Source organism: Natator depressus, chromosome 6, assembly GCF_965152275.1.
Source record: "Natator depressus isolate rNatDep1 chromosome 6, rNatDep2.hap1, whole genome shotgun sequence".
NCBI classification, from domain to species: Eukaryota; Metazoa; Chordata; order Testudines; family Cheloniidae; genus Natator; species Natator depressus.
Window position 1 is genome coordinate 49,266,032 of NC_134239.1, and position 18,080 is coordinate 49,284,111.

General features: G+C 38.5%; 1 protein-coding gene across 1 annotated transcript in view; it reads left to right on the plus strand.

The window, feature by feature from the left end:
- Positions 1-18,080, plus strand: part of ANO1 (anoctamin 1) — a 115,632-nt gene that overhangs the window by 86,370 nt on the left and 11,182 nt on the right. Inside the window, exons 14-24 of the mRNA XM_074956985.1 lie at positions 2,633-2,715; positions 4,786-4,797; positions 5,676-5,747; positions 7,675-7,752; positions 8,878-8,952; positions 10,789-10,990; positions 12,054-12,165; positions 12,759-12,816; positions 12,928-13,028; positions 13,523-13,668; positions 16,525-16,677. Coding sequence (XP_074813086.1) covers positions 2,633-2,715; positions 4,786-4,797; positions 5,676-5,747; positions 7,675-7,752; positions 8,878-8,952; positions 10,789-10,990; positions 12,054-12,165; positions 12,759-12,816; positions 12,928-13,028; positions 13,523-13,668; positions 16,525-16,677 — 1,092 coding nt within the window. The remainder of the gene's footprint in view (positions 1-2,632; positions 2,716-4,785; positions 4,798-5,675; positions 5,748-7,674; positions 7,753-8,877; positions 8,953-10,788; positions 10,991-12,053; positions 12,166-12,758; positions 12,817-12,927; positions 13,029-13,522; positions 13,669-16,524; positions 16,678-18,080) is intronic.

Below are 18,080 nucleotides of genomic sequence, written 5' to 3' on the forward strand. Positions count from 1 at the left end.
GCCTCAGCATTGAATCCTGCCTCCTCTCATCATGCTGCGGCCACATTTGAGCTTCATCCCTGTCTTCAGCCCGCCACTTACTCTCTTCAGCCCTCCACCTCTCCTCCCGGTCATTTTGTGCTTTCCTGCACTCTGACATTATTTGCCTCCACGCATTCATCTGTGCTCTGTCAGTGTGGGAGGACAGCATGAGCTCAGAGAACATTTCATCACGAGTGCACTTTTTTTTCTTTCTAATCTTAACTAGCCTCTGGGAAGGAGAAGATCCCGTGATCATTGAAACACATGCAGCTGGTGGAGAAAAAAAAAAGGGACAGCGGTATTTAAAAAGACACATTTTATAAAACAGTGGCTACACTCTTTCAGGGTAAACCTTGCTGTTAACATTACATACATAGCACATGTGCTTTCGTTACAAGGTCGCATTTTGCCTCCCCTCCACCTCGTGGCTACCCCCTCAACCCTTCCCCCCTCCCCGTGGCTAACAACGGGGAACATTTCTGTTCAGCCACAGGCAAACAGCCCAGCAGGAACAGGCACCTCTGAGTGTCCCCTGAAGAAAAGCACCCTATTTCAACCAGGTGACCATGAATGATATCTCACTCTCCTGAGGATAACACAGAGAGATAAAGAACGGATGTTGTTTGAACGCCAGCAAACATACACTGCAATGCTTTGTTGTACAATGATTCCCGAGTATGTGTTACTGGCCTGGAGTGGTAAAGTGTCCTACCATGGAGGACGCAATAAGGCTGCCCTCCCCAGAAACCTTTTGCAAAGGCTTTGGGAGTTCATCCAGGAGAGCCGCGAATGCTAGGGCAAATTAATCATTTCACATGCTTGCTTTTAAACCATGTATAGTATTTTAAAAGGTACACTCACCGGAGGTCCCTTCTCTGCCTGCCGGGTCCAGGAGGCAGCCTTGGGTGGGTTCGGGGGGTACTGGCTCCAGGTCCAGGGTGAGAAACAGTTCCTGGCTGTCGGGAAAACCGGTTTCTCCGCATGCTTGCTGTGAGCTATCTACAACCTCATCATCACCATCATCTTCTTCGTCCCCAAAACCTGCTTCCGTGTTGCCTCCATCTCCATTGAAGGAGTCAAACAATACGTCTGGGGTAATGGTGGCTGAACCCCCTAAAATGGCATGCAGCTCATCATAGAAGCGGCATGTTTGCGGCTCTGACCCGGAGTGGCTGTTCGCCTCTCTGGTTTTCTGGTAGGCTTGCCTCAGCTCCTTAAGTTTCACGCGGCACTGCTTCGGGTCCCTGTTATGGCCTCTGTCCTTCATGCCATGGGAGATTTTGACAAAGGTTTTGGCATTTTGAAAACTGGAACAAAGTTCTGATAGCCTCTCCCCATACAGCGATCAGATCCTGTACCTCCCGTTCAGTCCATGCTGGAGCTCTTTTGCGATTCTGGGACTCCATCATGGTCACCTCTGCTGATGAGCCCTGCATGGTCACCTGCAGCTTGCCACGCTGGCCAAACAGGAAATGAGATTCAAAAGTTCGCGGTTCTTTTCCTGTCTACCTGGCCAGTGCATCTGAGTCGAGAGTGCTGTCCACAGTGGTCACAATGGAGCACTCTGGGAGAGCTCCCGGAGGCCAATACCGTCGAATTGTGTCCACAGTACCGCAAATTCGACCCGGCAAGGCCGATTTAAGCGCTAATCCATTTGTCAGGAGTGAAGTAAGGAAATCGATTTTAAGAGCCCTTTAAGTCGAAAAAAAGGGCTTCATCGTGTGGATGGGTGCAGGTTTACATCGATTTAACGCTGCTAAATTCAACCTAAAGTCCTAGTGTAGACCAGGGCTCTTTCTCCTTTATTTTACTTCCCTAATGGGAATAACTTATAAGTACCTTTATACCAGTATAACTGTGTCCACACTTGGGGATGTGCTGGAGGGGAAGGGGGTCATACCACTTTAACTATACCAGTATAGTTAGAGATCTGCAACTATTATGTGTGGACAAAACTAATACTGTTCAGCTTGCTAGGCAGCCATATACAAATGACACCTGCTAATATCATTACAGAGACACAAAATATTAGTTAAATTTGATTTGGGCACCTAACTCCCTGAGGTACCTTTGAAAATTCCAGCCTTAATCGTGCACTTAACTATCCGCTACCAGGAACAAACAAAGGTTTTGTGGGTATATGAGCATTTCTTTTGGCTCCCATAGTTAAAAGTTGGCTCCCAGAGTTTGGCCCTTAGTATTTACCAAGTACTCCTACTGGAGAACTCAGAATTTTCACTAACATAAATTTCCATTTACAATTTAATTATAAATTATTTTTAAAAACAGCTCCTGAAATTAAACTGCCCTAATAACTAGCCACCTTCTGTCCAAACCTAATGGAAGTTTTGGATGTACCAGATATGCAAAACCAGGCCCTTATGCATAATAGTTTTACTTATTAACATCTTGTAGATATCAGGCCAATTCTGCTCTCAGTTGTTCTCAGTGGAGATCCTCTGGATTTACACCAGGGTAACTGAGAATAAATTTGACCCAACACACCTAAGCAGATACTTTAGACAAATTCTAACCCAGGCCAATTTGATTTTGAAGACCTTATAAATGGTCCAAATAACTATGCTCTAACAAACTTTTTTTTAATTTCTAGCTGCCACTTTTATGGAACACTGGAAGAGAAAACAGATGCGTCTCAACTATAGATGGGATCTGACTGGGTTTGAAGAGGAGGAGGTTAGTTTTTAAGTTGGTTTGGTTTGACTCCATTTCCTGGTTTTGTTTTGTTACATTTTAACTTCAGTAGTTACACTGTAAATGGCGCCTTACTCTAAACTGTTAAGACTTTGCTTCATGGAATACTGCAAGATTTTTGCAGTGATTCCTTGGTGCAAAGGAAAATCCTGTATGTGAACTATTTCTGAGTTTTTTATTATGGGTGTATTGCTAGCACATCTTGTTACCATGGAAGCATAATTGTATATCTACAACAACACCCCTCACACACACACACACACACACACACACACTGTTTTTAAAAGAATTATGTTAGGTCATACCTAGTAATGCAGGCATGGAATATATTGCTCATACATAATTCCCTGACTCAAGAAAGGATATTAAAAGCAGAGAGACTTACTCGCCTCTTAGCTACTCTGCTATAAGTCAGGAATGGCTCTGTCAAAGTTGATAAAGTTTACACCATTGTAAAGCCAGCATGAAGAACCAGTTTCTGAAAATGGCATAGTTGCTCCATTCAAGCCAATGGGAAAAGCTCCCATAAACATTAATGGTGCAGGATCACATTTTAATCAGGAAAATTTTGTGGAAAATACTGCAGGTACATTGGTATGGAGCATTGTGTAAAAACACTAGGACACAAATTTGGAGGTTGTCTTTGCCGTGTGTGCCAAAAGACATGTTTGGGAGCGGATAGAGATAGGAAGATCCAAGCAAAAGAGTACTAAATATATAATATATGCAAAAGAGTGCTAAATATTAAAATGTTTATAGAATAAAAAGAAAAGAGTCATTTTGAGGATCTACATTTCAAAGCACTTGATCCAAAGTCCATTGGAGGCAGTTGTAGTTTATCAGTGGCTTCAATACGTTTTGGATGAGACCCTAGCCGCACAATTCATTTGAGCATCTTTGGCATACACAAAAAACCCATAGAAGATAAGGAGGACAGTTTAGATTTATTCCATCTCAGGTGTTTTGGGTTTTTTAGAAACAATATTTGGATTGCAAATTGGAATTGAAGGCAATGGGAGTTCTGAGTGGTAAATATTTGGGGCTTTATTCAGCCCAAAAAACCATTCAAAGCCATCACTCAGCTGCAGCTGTTGCACTAACTTCCATGAGAGCTGGACTGGGCCCAATATCTTTGTAAAATTCATTTCTTGGGATTTATGCCTGTAGTTCTTTTATTCAAAATATGACTGCCTGTGCAATCTAGACATAGTGATTATATTCACAAAAAATATTATTCAGTTATATGGGAGTGTATTGTAGGACACCTTTTATTAAACAGTGGGTCATGCTATCTGATGGGCCTGATATAATTATTCTACAAAAGCTTTTTTATTTTTAATTGACTTCTCAGAAGAAAGTTTGGTTTCTAAGGTCCCAGTCCTGGTAAATTCTCCGTGCAGGCATATCCTGTGCCAATGCATGCTGCAGGATTGGGGCCTGCTATTTTATTGGATGACAATAGGAGGATGCTTTTTTTCCTAGCTATTGTAAGACGACTATCCTTTTATTTTTGGTATCTAATTGTTAGCATACATGAAAGTGGAAAGGATTAACTGTATCTTTCCAACAGCTATCCCCTTTGTGGGTGTGTTCAGAGTTCTCTGCAGTAAAAACAATGTCTGACCAGAGACAGCAGCTGTTAAAAAAGTATATTTTACTCTCCACTTAATATGCTCCCCGCTAGCTCCCCTTGTTTAGCAGCACACTTACGCTCCTAACTTCCCATTGACTTCAATGGGACTTAAACAGATGCTTAAATGCTTGCTGAATCAGGATCTTAGATGGCATCCTAAAATACTAAAATATTTAATCTTCTGTAGGGTACATTTATTCAGTAAACTCTTTGATGCAGTAATGTTAGTATATCATCAATATGAAAACAAGAGCAGACTGATTTTTCCTGGTTGTGTCTATCCATCCACTCTATCTATCACGTTGTTGCATGTGATTTAAAAAAAAATAAATTCAGTGCAATTTGCAACAGTGCAGTAATCATCTTTTTTGTTTGTTTTTTGTGTTTTGTTTTTTTCTTTCTTTTCTGGTTTCCTGAAGGAGGCAGTCAAGGTTTGGAATTTTTTTAATTGCTCTACCTTTTTTATTACCTGTCTATCAGTGAAAGGTATCTTTTTGATTTCACCCACTTCTTTTTTCCAGCATCTAATTTCCTTAAAGCTCCCACTACAGCTTTCTTTCCTTTTTTCCAGTGGTTGGTCTTTTTTTTTTCAAATCCATTCTATTTTTTCATCCAGTGCATTCTTGTGGGTACTTTTGGAATCCTTCAGCTGTCTTGTTCCTTCTATTTCGGGTTATTTTCCTATATCTCCTCTTTTCATTGTATGTGGCTAGTTTAATATGCAGTGTCTGTTGCATTGCAAAGATGTACCTTTCTAGGGATGTTGCTGTAGGTATGAATAAATTTGGTATCCAATCTTGGCCCACCTGAGGGCCTCATTGGCAACTTGCCAGTACCCCAAGAGCTGCACATATTTTGCCTAAATTATAGCAGATAACAGCTACCCTTCATGAAGAATGGTTCATAGAGATTATAGTTTGTAGAATGCAATGTTTCATCTTGATCCAAATGGCAATGTCTCATATCAAGATGGAACATCAAATGTTGTGATCTGTAGTCTCTGCAAGCTGCACTGTAAATCACAATGACCCAAGCTTGATCTGCACAGGGTTACACTTGATATATTCTGTAGAGCTTTTTTCTGTTTCCTAAACATTTATTCCAAGGAACAGAATTTAGAATGATATAGTACTTCAAAGATTTTAGCTACAATATGCTATCAACATTACGTTAGTGATATGTATAGTAAATTAGAATTCAGTATGAGAAACTGGAAACTAGTAGGAACTGGACTTGTCATTTGTTCATATATAGATGAACTAGGAAATCGATATAATTTCTTTACTATTAAATGTGACTTATTTCACAGGCTCATCCAAGAGCAGAATATGAAGCTAAAGTATTAGAAAAATCACTGAGGAAAGAATACATACATAAAAAGGTATGGTAAAAATATTTATTTCTTTAACCACGTGAACTTCTTTGGTGAACAAATCCATTTACAGATGACTTGACCAAGATTTTGGAAACAAAAATAAACATAAAGACACTGCTGTATATCAAATATAAGCTTTCAAACATTTCTTTAACCATTAATTACATTTGCAGTAGTACATACATTTCATATATATAAAGCTTGTACAACTCTAGAAATGACTTCAATGTTTGGGTATAAGATATATTTTAATAGAATTCTTCACCTATCATTTGAATTCTTATTAGGCTATGGATAAAGTTTGAGAAATCTATAACTTAACCTGGTATCTTGCAGTATTATAAGTAACTAGAACTTCTCAGGAGAGATTCTCATGCCTTCCTAGCATCCATCATCATAACAACATGCTAATTGTTTGGGTCAAACCTTGAGGTCCTTTACTTATTCCAATCAAAGTTTGGCTGAATAAGAACTGAGCAAAAACTGAATGCTGATTCATATCCTACTGCAGATTTTCCCACAGGAGAGGTATCTGGAAGAGGAAAACTCAGTAAGCGTCTCTGATGGATTTTCCTCCCTACTTTTCCATTGGGAAATTAAGATTTGCTTTCTCCTTCTTTGTGGTGTATGTATCTATTGGAATGGACTGTTCACAAATTTAAAAATGCCTCTAAAAGACAAATGTTCAGCCACTGGATTGGAATCTGGCTTTCTGCGCTTAGGTCTTGAGATGTTTGTGGCTTTTAAAAATCCCATGGCATTTAATAAAATAGTTACTAAAATAATTAATAATAATACTAACCCCAATATCCTGGCTGGATTCCAGCTTGGGCAATAACCTTCCACATTTCTAAATATAATCCCCCTGCCACCTCAGCTGAATAAGGTATCCTTCACTTCTGGTCCCAACTTCTTTTGTTGTGTTGTGGTTAAACAGTTGCTATGTGTCACCCCAGAGGTGGCTGCATTTCAGTGGTGGATGAAGTGATACCTGTGAGTAGCTTGTACAGCATAGCAGATGTTTGGATTGTAAGACACATTGGGATCCTTCAATATAGAAGGTATTCTGTAAATGCAAGCTATTATTATAGCCAGTTATCATATGACAATTAGGTTACTTAGTGATGGACACCTATCTACTTAGTGATGGAATTATTTTAATTTTGTCTGTTTTGTTTTCTTACATGCTGACATTTAGGTATAGTTTGGCCATTCTTAAACAATGGCATCAGCTGGTTCGAATACATTTTAGTTAGACTATAGCAGAAAATGTTCAAGCTTAACCTCTTTAATAGACAAGGTTTTAATTTCAGTGTGGAATATCTTACATGCAGCATTACTTTAAAAACAAAGAAGCTTTTTTGTGATGAAGAAAGAAGATCTGAATATGTTGTTTTTATTTCCCCAGCAAAAGTGGGGGGCTTTCTACTTTTAATACTTTAGAAATACAGGTCTCACTCCTGTAAATTTCAGCCTAAAGTGCCAATGTATTAAAGCTTGCAGTAAACATCCCTTCTGAGACCTCTTGGAAGCCAGTCAAACCAGGAAAAAACAGACCTGAAATTCCTGATATTTCTCAGACCAAACCTCAAAATGAAAAAAAAAACTTTCAGAAGAGAAGTCTTTCAGGCTTTCTTTATGCATCATAAAGAAGAAGAAAAGGGCCTGATATTTTGTAAATTCTTTGCAGGTCACCTTTAAAAGTGGGATTTCTTCCAGATAGTGGGTTGTTGGTTTTTTGGTTTTATTTTTATTTTTTTAAATAAACCTGAAGCTGGAACACAAACCATTGAGCAAACTAATGAAGTACTTGTTGCTAAATTGCACTGTGTACTTACTCAGCAGAGAGAGTATGGATTAATTTGGCATTGTTAGTCAATGCTTTGTAACGTTGTATCGCATGGTCCTTTTTTTTTCCTTTGATTGCCATCAGAAGCGTCGACATTTGCCAGAAGAGACAGCAAACAAATGGAGACAGAGAGTTAAGACAGTCATGGCTGGGGTGAAATTGGTACATTTCATTCAAATTTATGGAGAAACTCAAACTATGAGTAATTATGGAAGACACAAATTGATTGTTTTGGTTGTTGAACCTTTGTTTAATATTCACGTTCAGTTGTTATTTTCTCCTCTCTTCGGCACCCAGAAAGACACTGTGTTTTCGTGTAGTGGGGATGGCACTGCATGGCTAATCTTTGGGTTACCATATTGAATGGATGTTGCATTTTTGTAATGAAGCATGTGCCACATGATTGACAGAGTTGCCTGCTGTTCTATTAGACAACATGCATGTAACTTTGAATGAGATATTGTTGTTCAGTACAATGTAGTGTCATCTTCTTTAATGTTACTTTCCTTTGACATTTTCTTTCCGCTCTTAAGAAATCACTCTCATGCTGCAAACTTTACAAATGAAATCAGATCAGAGATGACTTTCTAAATGAGATTGTCATTCCCAGATAGATTGTGTGATCAAAATTGATAGAGTGATCAAATATAGTAAGTGTGATCCTGCAGAGATTTTGCATGTGAGTAACTTATCTCATGGGTAGTCTCGCTGGCATCAATATTATTCATGTGTGTAAAAGTTACTCATAGTTAGGTGTTCACAGGATTAGATCCATAGCAAAGGAAAATCAACCCTGGCAACATTGCACTAAGGGCCCAATCCTGAACAGCCTCCCCCATGTGAGCAATCTATATTGCAATGGGATAACCTATAGGATTAAGTATTCCTCATGTGAGTAAGGCTTGCAGGGACAGTCCTAATGGTGCTTTATTGAAAACATATTCTAACAAAAAAAGTTGAAATCTTTTCTGGGAAAGGAAAATAAAATATTTACACTAGGAGAAATCTAATTTCACAGTGTAATAGTTTACTTAAGTGTGTTTCTCAAAAAAGCTGTTCAGACTCATTTATACAATGCAGGACTTAGCACCAAATTGAAGCTAAATGTGCTGTAAGAAGTTTTCCTGTATAAAATTGTATCTTTAAACATGTGTCCTTCCACCTTCTAACTGGTTGCGTGTTTGATTGTTTTCCTGTGCCTTGGTGTTTTTGTTACAAGAACAAATAGAAGGGATCTTTTTAGACGCTGTATTAAATTACAGGGTGGATTTTTTTTTCATATTTTAGACTGATAAAGAGAAACTGACATGGAAAGATCGTTTTCCAGCATATTTTACCAATTTTGTTGGCATTATCTTCATGGTAAGTATTTCCTGGCAAATATTTAAGATTCACCTTAGTGAGTCATTGTGAAATCCACCTTTTACAATGGACACATCTTTATCTAGGAGAAAAAACTGTTTGATCACTTTAAAGTTTAAATCATTTGAAAATCACTTTGCTCAGGTGGTACTTGACTTTTGTTTTGCTTGTATGTCTTTCTTTCATAGTGTCCTTAATGAGGACTGAGAAACAAAAGATATATTTCTCTATAGAACTGTACACTTCCCATGCACTGCTTTGAAAGGGATGGTAATTTACCACACACAGTCTGTTTGGAGAGTTTGTCAGTCATGGGTTCTTTTGGATTACAGGTTCCAAATTGAGTGTGTCTTCTCTTACATCTGAGTCAGAGCAGTCGAAGTTCACCAGTTACATGTAACACAGGGTCTGTAATTCAGAAGATGGGCAGAAAATTGCTGTAGTTATTATGACTCAGATTGTCCCTTCTCATGGTAATACCTGCAGGACAGGTGGCTGGGGATCCCCATTCCAGAGTTCTTAACTAATTGTTCCATGAAATTGTCTCCATGGAATAAGCCCTGGGGTCTCCAAATCTGGATACTCTAAGGGAGGCCAAGGGCAATCAAATGGAGACCATGTGCTTCCATGCCAGTTCTGATCCTGGTGGCTACCAGCCTCTCAGATCCTTAGCAGCACAGCTCCAGTACAGCCTCATTATCAGGGATTCCCTCTGGCCTTATCTGTCCTCTGCCTTAGTGTGTGTGTGTATGAGCAAGAGAAAAGAGAGACTCTCAGTGGAAAAGATAATATAGGCCCTAGGCTATATTATCTCTTCCTGGGAATCTCTGTGAGGATGAGGAAGGACAAAATTGTCCTAGGCCCTAGTCTATACTTGGCCTATCCAGTTGCTGCCCCCTATTCCAGTGTGTAGACCCATAGAATGGCCTCTGAGGGGGCAGAGGTGCTACACAGGTAGCTGACCCCCCACTTCTGCATTGCAGGTAAAACAAAGAACTCATGGAGATGTTTGAGTCTGGGAACAATGATCTAGGCCTACCTGTAGAATAGCCCACAGTTCAGTGTTTTAATTCTTTATTCCGAACGGGTGGGCCTGCACCATTTGGGATCAGAGGACAGAAATATGTTCCTGAAGTCCTCTTAAGGCCCAATCCTGAGAGGTTCTGAGTGCCTCCTTTGATTTCAGTGGGAGCTTCTCAGGAAAGTGCTCAGTATCTTACAGGATCATGTTCTTAATATACTCTTCCATTTAAGCAGGGCTTTTTTCCCAAATCTTTCAGGAGTCAGCTATATTTTTCTGGGTTTTATTATACTCTTGTAATAATATGTAGTTGATCTGCAGCACCATTACTTTTAGTTTAATCTTTGAACTCTCACAAAATTGGAGGTCTCAGAAGGACATTCAGAAGTTTAGACACAAAGAAAAGCTAAGCCATATCACTCTCAGAAATATTCTCCTCTTCATATCTACAGGCCACATTCATTCCTGGATTTTCCTTTATAACAAGCCACTTACCACATATCCATTATGTTATGAGCATCAATTAAAAGTGAAGTGCATCAATATTAATATAAACTATACCTCTAGCATTTGCATTTAGCTTCCTTTTTATTAAGTGCTAACACCATAATATAAAATTACTGTTATGATCAAAGTGCTAGGAACAGAGGATCTGTGCCAGAGCCAATTGAAGTCAATAAGAGTCCTTTCAGTGATATCAGTGGGATTGGGATCAGGCCCAGGGAGTACATGGGAGGCATTTCAGAGTTCAATCTGCTTGCTGATGAATGACAGTCTGGTGTTTTATAACAGATAATGCCACCTTTTATTCCCAGGTTGGACTGACATTTGCTATCGTGTTTGGAGTCATTATATACAGAATCTCCACTGCAGCAGCCTTAGCCCTCAGCTCAACTCCCTCTGGCCGGTCTAGTGTTAGAGTAACAGTCACTGCAACTGCAGTTATTATTAATCTGGTGGTGATCATCATCCTGGATGAAGTATATGGCTGCATAGCCAGGTGGCTAACTCAGATTGGTAGGTATAAATCATTGTCAGTTCTATTAGATCAGTTATTTTATAAAGTACAAAAACTACTTATTTACATGGCATCATTTTCTAACTTCAGACAAATAAGCAAAAACAGGAAATTCAACCATAAGGCTGCAATTCTATCTCCTTAGCTTAAAGAAAAAACATCAAAGGGCATATGAAATTGGTTTTATTTTTAGCTGCTTTTTCTCTCTGCTGCTATTGCTCCAATTATGAGTGGGCAAAATGGATCCAGATAAATTAAAACTCTTGTGCCCAGTCATAACTTATTTTGGGGATGCAAATGATTTTGGGTCTTTCTAAGGTTTGGTAATGTACAGATACTTTTTCTTTTCTTTTCTTTCTTTCTTTGTTTCTTTTTTTCACTTCCAATCATTATTTATTTAGCACAGAAAAATATAAAGACATGGAAAAAAGAAGTGCCAAAACACTGTAGAACTAATTTTCTTGTGCTATTTTCAGACAGGACCAGAAGCAGAAGGGCCAGAAATTTTATCCAATCTCCTGTTTTATGCTAGATCCATACTAATTTTACAGACACAAATAGTTTGGATATTCTCATTGCAAGTGAGATTCATGGGAGTTCCAGACACAGAGTTATTATCAAATTGGGCCTATTGTTTGCGAAATACTGTAAAGAAGGTCACCAAATTACCTTTCTTTTTTCTCTAATCAATTTTCTTATCTTCCCCTGCCATAGCTGTTTGTTTAAATGTGCAGTTCTGCCATCAATACATGCAGGCAGCTCCCATGGACTTCACTTGAGGACAGCCCTCCTGTTTTGTTATGCTCTTTTGTTGTTGTTTTTTAAAAACCTCACATATATTAAGTAGATCAGAATAAGTTATCTGTGTGGCTTGTTTCTTTTCCCATTGGTCATTGCCTTCAGTGGGATCAGGTTTCTGCACCTCCATTTAAATATGTTCATATGTCCTTAAGGGAATAGTTGTTTGGATTACATTAGGGAGTTTTCCAAAGTCCCAACTTCATAAACCCTTAACACTTTCCAGTCCAGAAGTTTCCTTTATGTGTGTCTTGTTTACTTCAGAGGTCCCCAAAACAGACAAGAGTTTTGAAGAGCGGCTGATCTTCAAAGCCTTCCTTCTGAAATTTGTCAATGCCTACACTCCCATTTTCTATGTTGCTTTCTTCAAAGGCCGGTGAGTAACCTAGACATATAGTTTAAAATTTCAGCTGTTACTCTGAGATTATTTTTGTAGGGACATGTTCTGATTGAGTCTCAGTGTGCAGCTAGTACTGGGAGTCTTACATACATCTAAAGATACATCTAAAGACATCTAAAGTGTGATCCATAGAATTTATCTGTCTCTCTCTCTCTCTCCTGGTATTGTCCCCTTACTTGACTTCCCACTTCTCTTTCTCATCTCCTCATGTTATCTCATTTTAATTAAAGTTTGTTTATTTTTCTTTGTTAGATGTACTTGTAAAATAAGTTTGTAGATATGTGTCTGTAATACTTAGGATGTATCTAGAAAACTTGGTAAAAACTTTATAATTTAACTAATTCACCAATTGAATTTAAAAAATAAAATTAAAATATTCCAAACACAAGTACCTAAAATTGTCCTTTCTGAACCTTACTATGTGATGACAAATTATTAACTGATCCTAAAGTCCTTGGGCATGTGTAACTCTCATTCAAAGAATTAGCTATTTTACATGAAGGACTGCAGGATCAGATGTATAAAGAAGGTAGAATATAATTCTAACCATTGTTTCCAAACTATCCTAGATTTGTTGGACGTCCAGGAGATTATGTCTACATTTTTCATTCTTTCCGAATGGAAGAGGTAATTGCAATTTATCTTGTGCATATTCATCATTGATCAAGAAAATAACAGTGAATTCACGATCAAATGATTTGGCAAAAATGCTGACTTAATCTCCTTTCTTGGCTTTAGTGTGCCCCTGGTGGTTGCTTAATGGAATTGTGCATCCAGCTTAGTATTATCATGTTGGGCAAACAGCTGATTCAGAATAATCTCTTTGAGATTGGTATCCCGTAAGTAATATAGTTACCTTCATTTTATATCATACGTAAAGTACACTGCATATCAACCTTTTATGATGCAAACATCTGGCTTCTTTTGGTTTATAGTCCTGATGCAAGAAATCTTTACAGCAAGACTATGCCTGCAATATAGCTGTGCCTTTGTACCCCATAGCATTTTCAAACTCCTCATGCATTTTTGTAACATGCGGACTTCTTTGAAAAGTGTTAGACTATTGATTTTATACTCTTTACAGCTGAGTTTGATGTTCAGTATTTGGTTCAGTTGTTACCAGATTTGAATATCAGTGAGTGCTGATCCCTAATTGCTTGTCTTTACCTTTGGCTTTTACACAGTTTTTGTACAGATTATGAAAACTGATGATATAAGGCTTTTTTGTGTCTATTAGCATGAATTTAACTGTCATTCCTGAACCATCCAAACAGGGAGTGCTTTTTTAATGGGGAAAAAAATCTGCTACGCTGATCATTTTTTTTTCTTCCAGAAAAATGAAGAAATTAATCAGATATATCAAATTAAAGCAACAACGCTCTTTAGATCATGAGGAGCATATGAAAAAAAAACAACGCTATGAAGTGGACTATAACTTGGAACCTTTTGCTGGGCTTACTCCAGAATACATGGAAATGAGTGAGTGAAGTGGAAAATAATTAAGTTTAAACTGTAATGACTATAATTGTGGAGATGGTGAGTTGAGTTCTTTGAACTAGCAGATATGATTCATGTTACACTACTTTATGAAAATGTCCCCCCTGGCAGTAACTGAAACCCTGCTGGCTGCTACAGGTGACTAACTGGTTCATGTGGTATGGCATAATGGCCTGTGTGTGTGTGTATGTATACCACTGTCCTAGAGTGGCTAACCTAGAGAAGATAAAAGAGCCCTATAACAACAGCTCAAGTGGAAAAGGGCTGGCTTCTATCTTCCATACCATATGTTTGTGGTAATAGCTGACAGCCATGGTTCCAGATACCTCAATACAGTACTGAAATACCAGGTGTTATCTGTTGATCTTTGTTACAGTTTAACACACAGTTTGAAATATACTATATTTATAGCACCATTTACATTTGGCTCCAAGAGACAGATTTTGCTCTCAGTTGCACCCCTGTACACCAGCAATAACTCCACTGAAGTTGGTAGAGTTAATTCTGGTTTAAGAGAGCATAAAATTTGGCCCTGTTTCCTGAATTCTGGGCTGAATCCTCACAGATACTCCAGCAATCTCACACAGATCATACACAAATTGTTATTAGTAATTAGGGCTGTTGATTAATCGCAGTTAACTCACGCAATTAACTCAATTGCACTGTTAAATAATAAATACCCTCCAAAATTTATTAAATTTTGTGGATGTTTTTCTACATTTTCATACATATTATATTCTGTGTTGTAATTGAAATCAAAGTATATATTATTTTTGCTTACAAATATTTGCACTGTAAAAATGATAAACAAAAGAAACTGTATTTTTCAATTCACCTCATATAAGTACCATAGTGCAATCTCTTCGTCCTGAAAGTGCAACTTACAAATGTAGATTTTTTTTGTTACATAACTGCAGTCAAAAACAAAACAATGTAAAACTTCAGAGCCTACAAGTCCATTCAATCTTACTTCTTGTTCAACCAATTGCTAAGACAAACAAGTTTGTTTACATTGAATGGAGATAATGCTGCCCTCTTCTTGTTTACAATGTCACCAGAAAGTGAGAACAGGCATTTGCATGGCACTTTTGTAGCCGGCATTGCAAGGTATTTATGTTCCAGATATGCTAAACATTCGTATGCCCCTTCATGCTTCAGGCACCATTCCAGAGGGCATGCTTCCATACTGATGATGCTCATTAAAAAAAAATAAGCATTAATTACATTTCTGACTGAGCACCTTGGGGGAGAATTGCATGTCTCCTGCTCTGTTTTACCCGCATTCTGCCATATCTGTTCTGCCCACATTCCCAACATGTGTTGGGTCATCATCCGAGACTATAGCAGTCTCGGATGATGACCCAACACATGTTGTTCATTTTAAGAACACTTTCACTGCAGATTTCACAAAATGCAAAGAAGGTATCAATGTGAGGTTTCTAAAGATAACTTCAGCACTTGACCCAGGGTTTAAGAATCTGAAGTGCCTTCCAAAATCTGAGAGGGATGAGGTGTGGAGCATGCTTTCAGAAGTCTTAAAAGAGCAACACTCCAATGCGGAAACTACAGAACGCAAACCACCAAAAAAGAAAATCAACCTTCTGCTGGTGGCATCTGACTCAGACAATGAAAATGAACATGCGTCAGTCCGCACTGCTTTGGATCGTTATCGAGCAGAACCCGTCATCAGCATGGACGCATGTCCCCTGGAATGGTGGTTGAAGCATGAAGGGACATGTGAATCTTTAGAGCATCTGGCACGTAAATCTCTTGCGATGCCAGCTACAACAGTGCCATGAGAACACCTGTTCTCACTTTCAGGTGACATTATAAACAAGAAGCGGGTAGCATTATCTCTTGCAAATGTAAACAAACTTGATTGGCTGAACAAGAAGTGGGACTGAATGGACCTGCAGGCTCTAAAATTTTACATTGTTTTATTTTTGAATGCAAGTTTTTTTGTACATAATTCTACATTTCTACATTCCGCTTTCATGATAAAGAGATTGCACTACAGTGTTTGTATTAGGTGAATTGAAAAATACTATTTTGTTTTTTTACAGTACAAATGCTTGTAATAAAAAATAAATTTTAAGTGAGCACTGTACACTTTGTATTTTGTTGTAATTGAAATCAGTATATTTGAAAATGTAGAAAACATCCAAAAATATTTAAATAAATGGTATTCTATTAGTAACAGTGCGAATAATAGCAATTAATTTTTTAATCACTTGTCAGCCCTATTAGTAATTGATTAATTAGTACTTAATTTAAGCATAGAGTGTCAGCTTACTGCTGTTGAAGGAGCAGGGGACAGGTAGCTGTAATCCACCTTTCCATTCCCCTCATCCTGGAGGATGCTAAGGACTGCTCTGCGTTATGCTGGTTGCTGCAGTCTCATAAGCACCATTCCAGGGCTGATTGCAGTGTGGTACATTCCAGCCCCACTCCCAGCATGACTCCTCCCTGCCTCTGACATGCTTCCTATTCAGATGGGGAGCAGGTGGCCTAAACCTGGCTAAACCATCTTTGCACCACTCAGGGGATTTAATTAAGTCAAAAGAATTCCCAGCTGCCCCTTTAGGGCATCTTCGTGGTTGGTTTGTGCTGCCTGACCAGCACAAACTATCAGAACAGGGACTTATGGCTCTTTATGCTTGGATGAAGTACCAATTAATCAACTACATACTGAAATTTGTGTGAGGTATAACTAGCAAGTCTCTCTATGTTGTTAGGGTTTGTAGAAATATTTACGGGGGAAGCATTAATTTGTTGTAACACACCAAAGCACAGTTCATAATTGCAGAGCACTCTCAGTGAAACAGTTTCTCTTTTCAGTTATCCAGTTTGGATTTGTAACCTTGTTTGTTGCATCCTTCCCGCTGGCTCCTTTGTTTGCGTTGTTGAACAACATCATTGAAATACGTTTAGATGCAAAGAAATTTGTCACTGAGCTTAGAAGACCAGTTGCAGTCAGAGCAAAAGATATAGGTAAGTAGATTACCAAATAGCCTAGTCATGAGATAATGTTACTCCTTTTTTATTTATTGATTGATGGCAGGAATTTTTTTATGCTGAGTTGGGTTAATTAACAGGAAGATCTTTATAGTACAATTGAAAACATTAGAGTGTAACTTAGCTGTGAATTGTCATAAATTATCAAAGCTTTACTTTTAAAATATTAAGAGCAGTGTTTTAAATTCAGATTAATATTTTATTAAGTTAGCATAAAACATCTGAGGATCAGGAATGATCAATAAAACAATGAGATACAGTGCATGGTTTTCCACATCAATAGTTCTTCCTGGCCATGCAAGTTTTATTGCGGAAACAAAAGCTTCTGCATTAAAAACTCCAGATCCTCAGCTGGGCAGGGGAGATACATAGGGGCAAAGGGGAGACTGAGTGACTGTTGAAACATGTGGGAGTTATTTCAGCTGCTTCCTTCCTGGCCAGTATGAATTCTGGGACATTGGAGGCTAGAAACAGCAGTGGATCTGGCTGAAACCAGGTCCTACAATTGCATAGAAGCACAGAACCAGGTCTGCTACCTGCGGGATCTCTTGATGGCAGAGGAGATGAGAGATGGATTTGCCCCTGCAAGCTATTTTCCCTCATTACCAGTTAATTGGGATACTGGAAATTCACAAACAGAAAACTCAATGAAAAGAATTATTCACGTTATAGTATAGTCAATCTGAGCAAAGAAAATCTACTGTTAATTACCATACGTGTTCCACAGTTCTGGGGCATTTCTGAATGCTCCCCACTGTGCCTAGGTATTGAAGGACACATGAAGGGTTGTTTCTGTGGTCTTTTCCTTTCCTTTTGTCAAATTGTTGCCATCACCATCACATCCTTTTTTCCGTAGTTTGTGTGAGTTCCCTGGCTTCTTCAGCAACTTCTGTGTTTTTAAAATGTCTGTGTATTGTAATTCAGTGCTAGTGAGATATTTGAGGAGAATTTCAGATTAAAATGAGTTTCTGCCAAGGTTCCACAGGGCCAAAATATCACCTTGTCATGAAGAAAACCACATAAGGCTTGAGACAGGAATCAACAGACAGAAAGGAGGAGCATGCATAATGAGAGGGGATGTTCTAGAATCTAGATAACAGAAATCCTATGCAATCTCTGGCAGTGACCAGGGGCCTACTCCTGCTCCCCACAATCAGCTCTTCACCAAGCACAACTGGTACACAGCCCAAGATTGGCCTTTAAACGTGAGCAGAAGAAGGCCCTATATCTGATTCTGTTACAACTCTGCTGGAAAAACAGATGCTTTTTTCTGCTCCCCTAGTTTTTCTGAAACACGAATTAAGTCACTGTTGCTAAAAAGAGATATACTAACCAGATGCAAAATAAATGATGAGAAAGGTGGAGTTGACCATATGTTT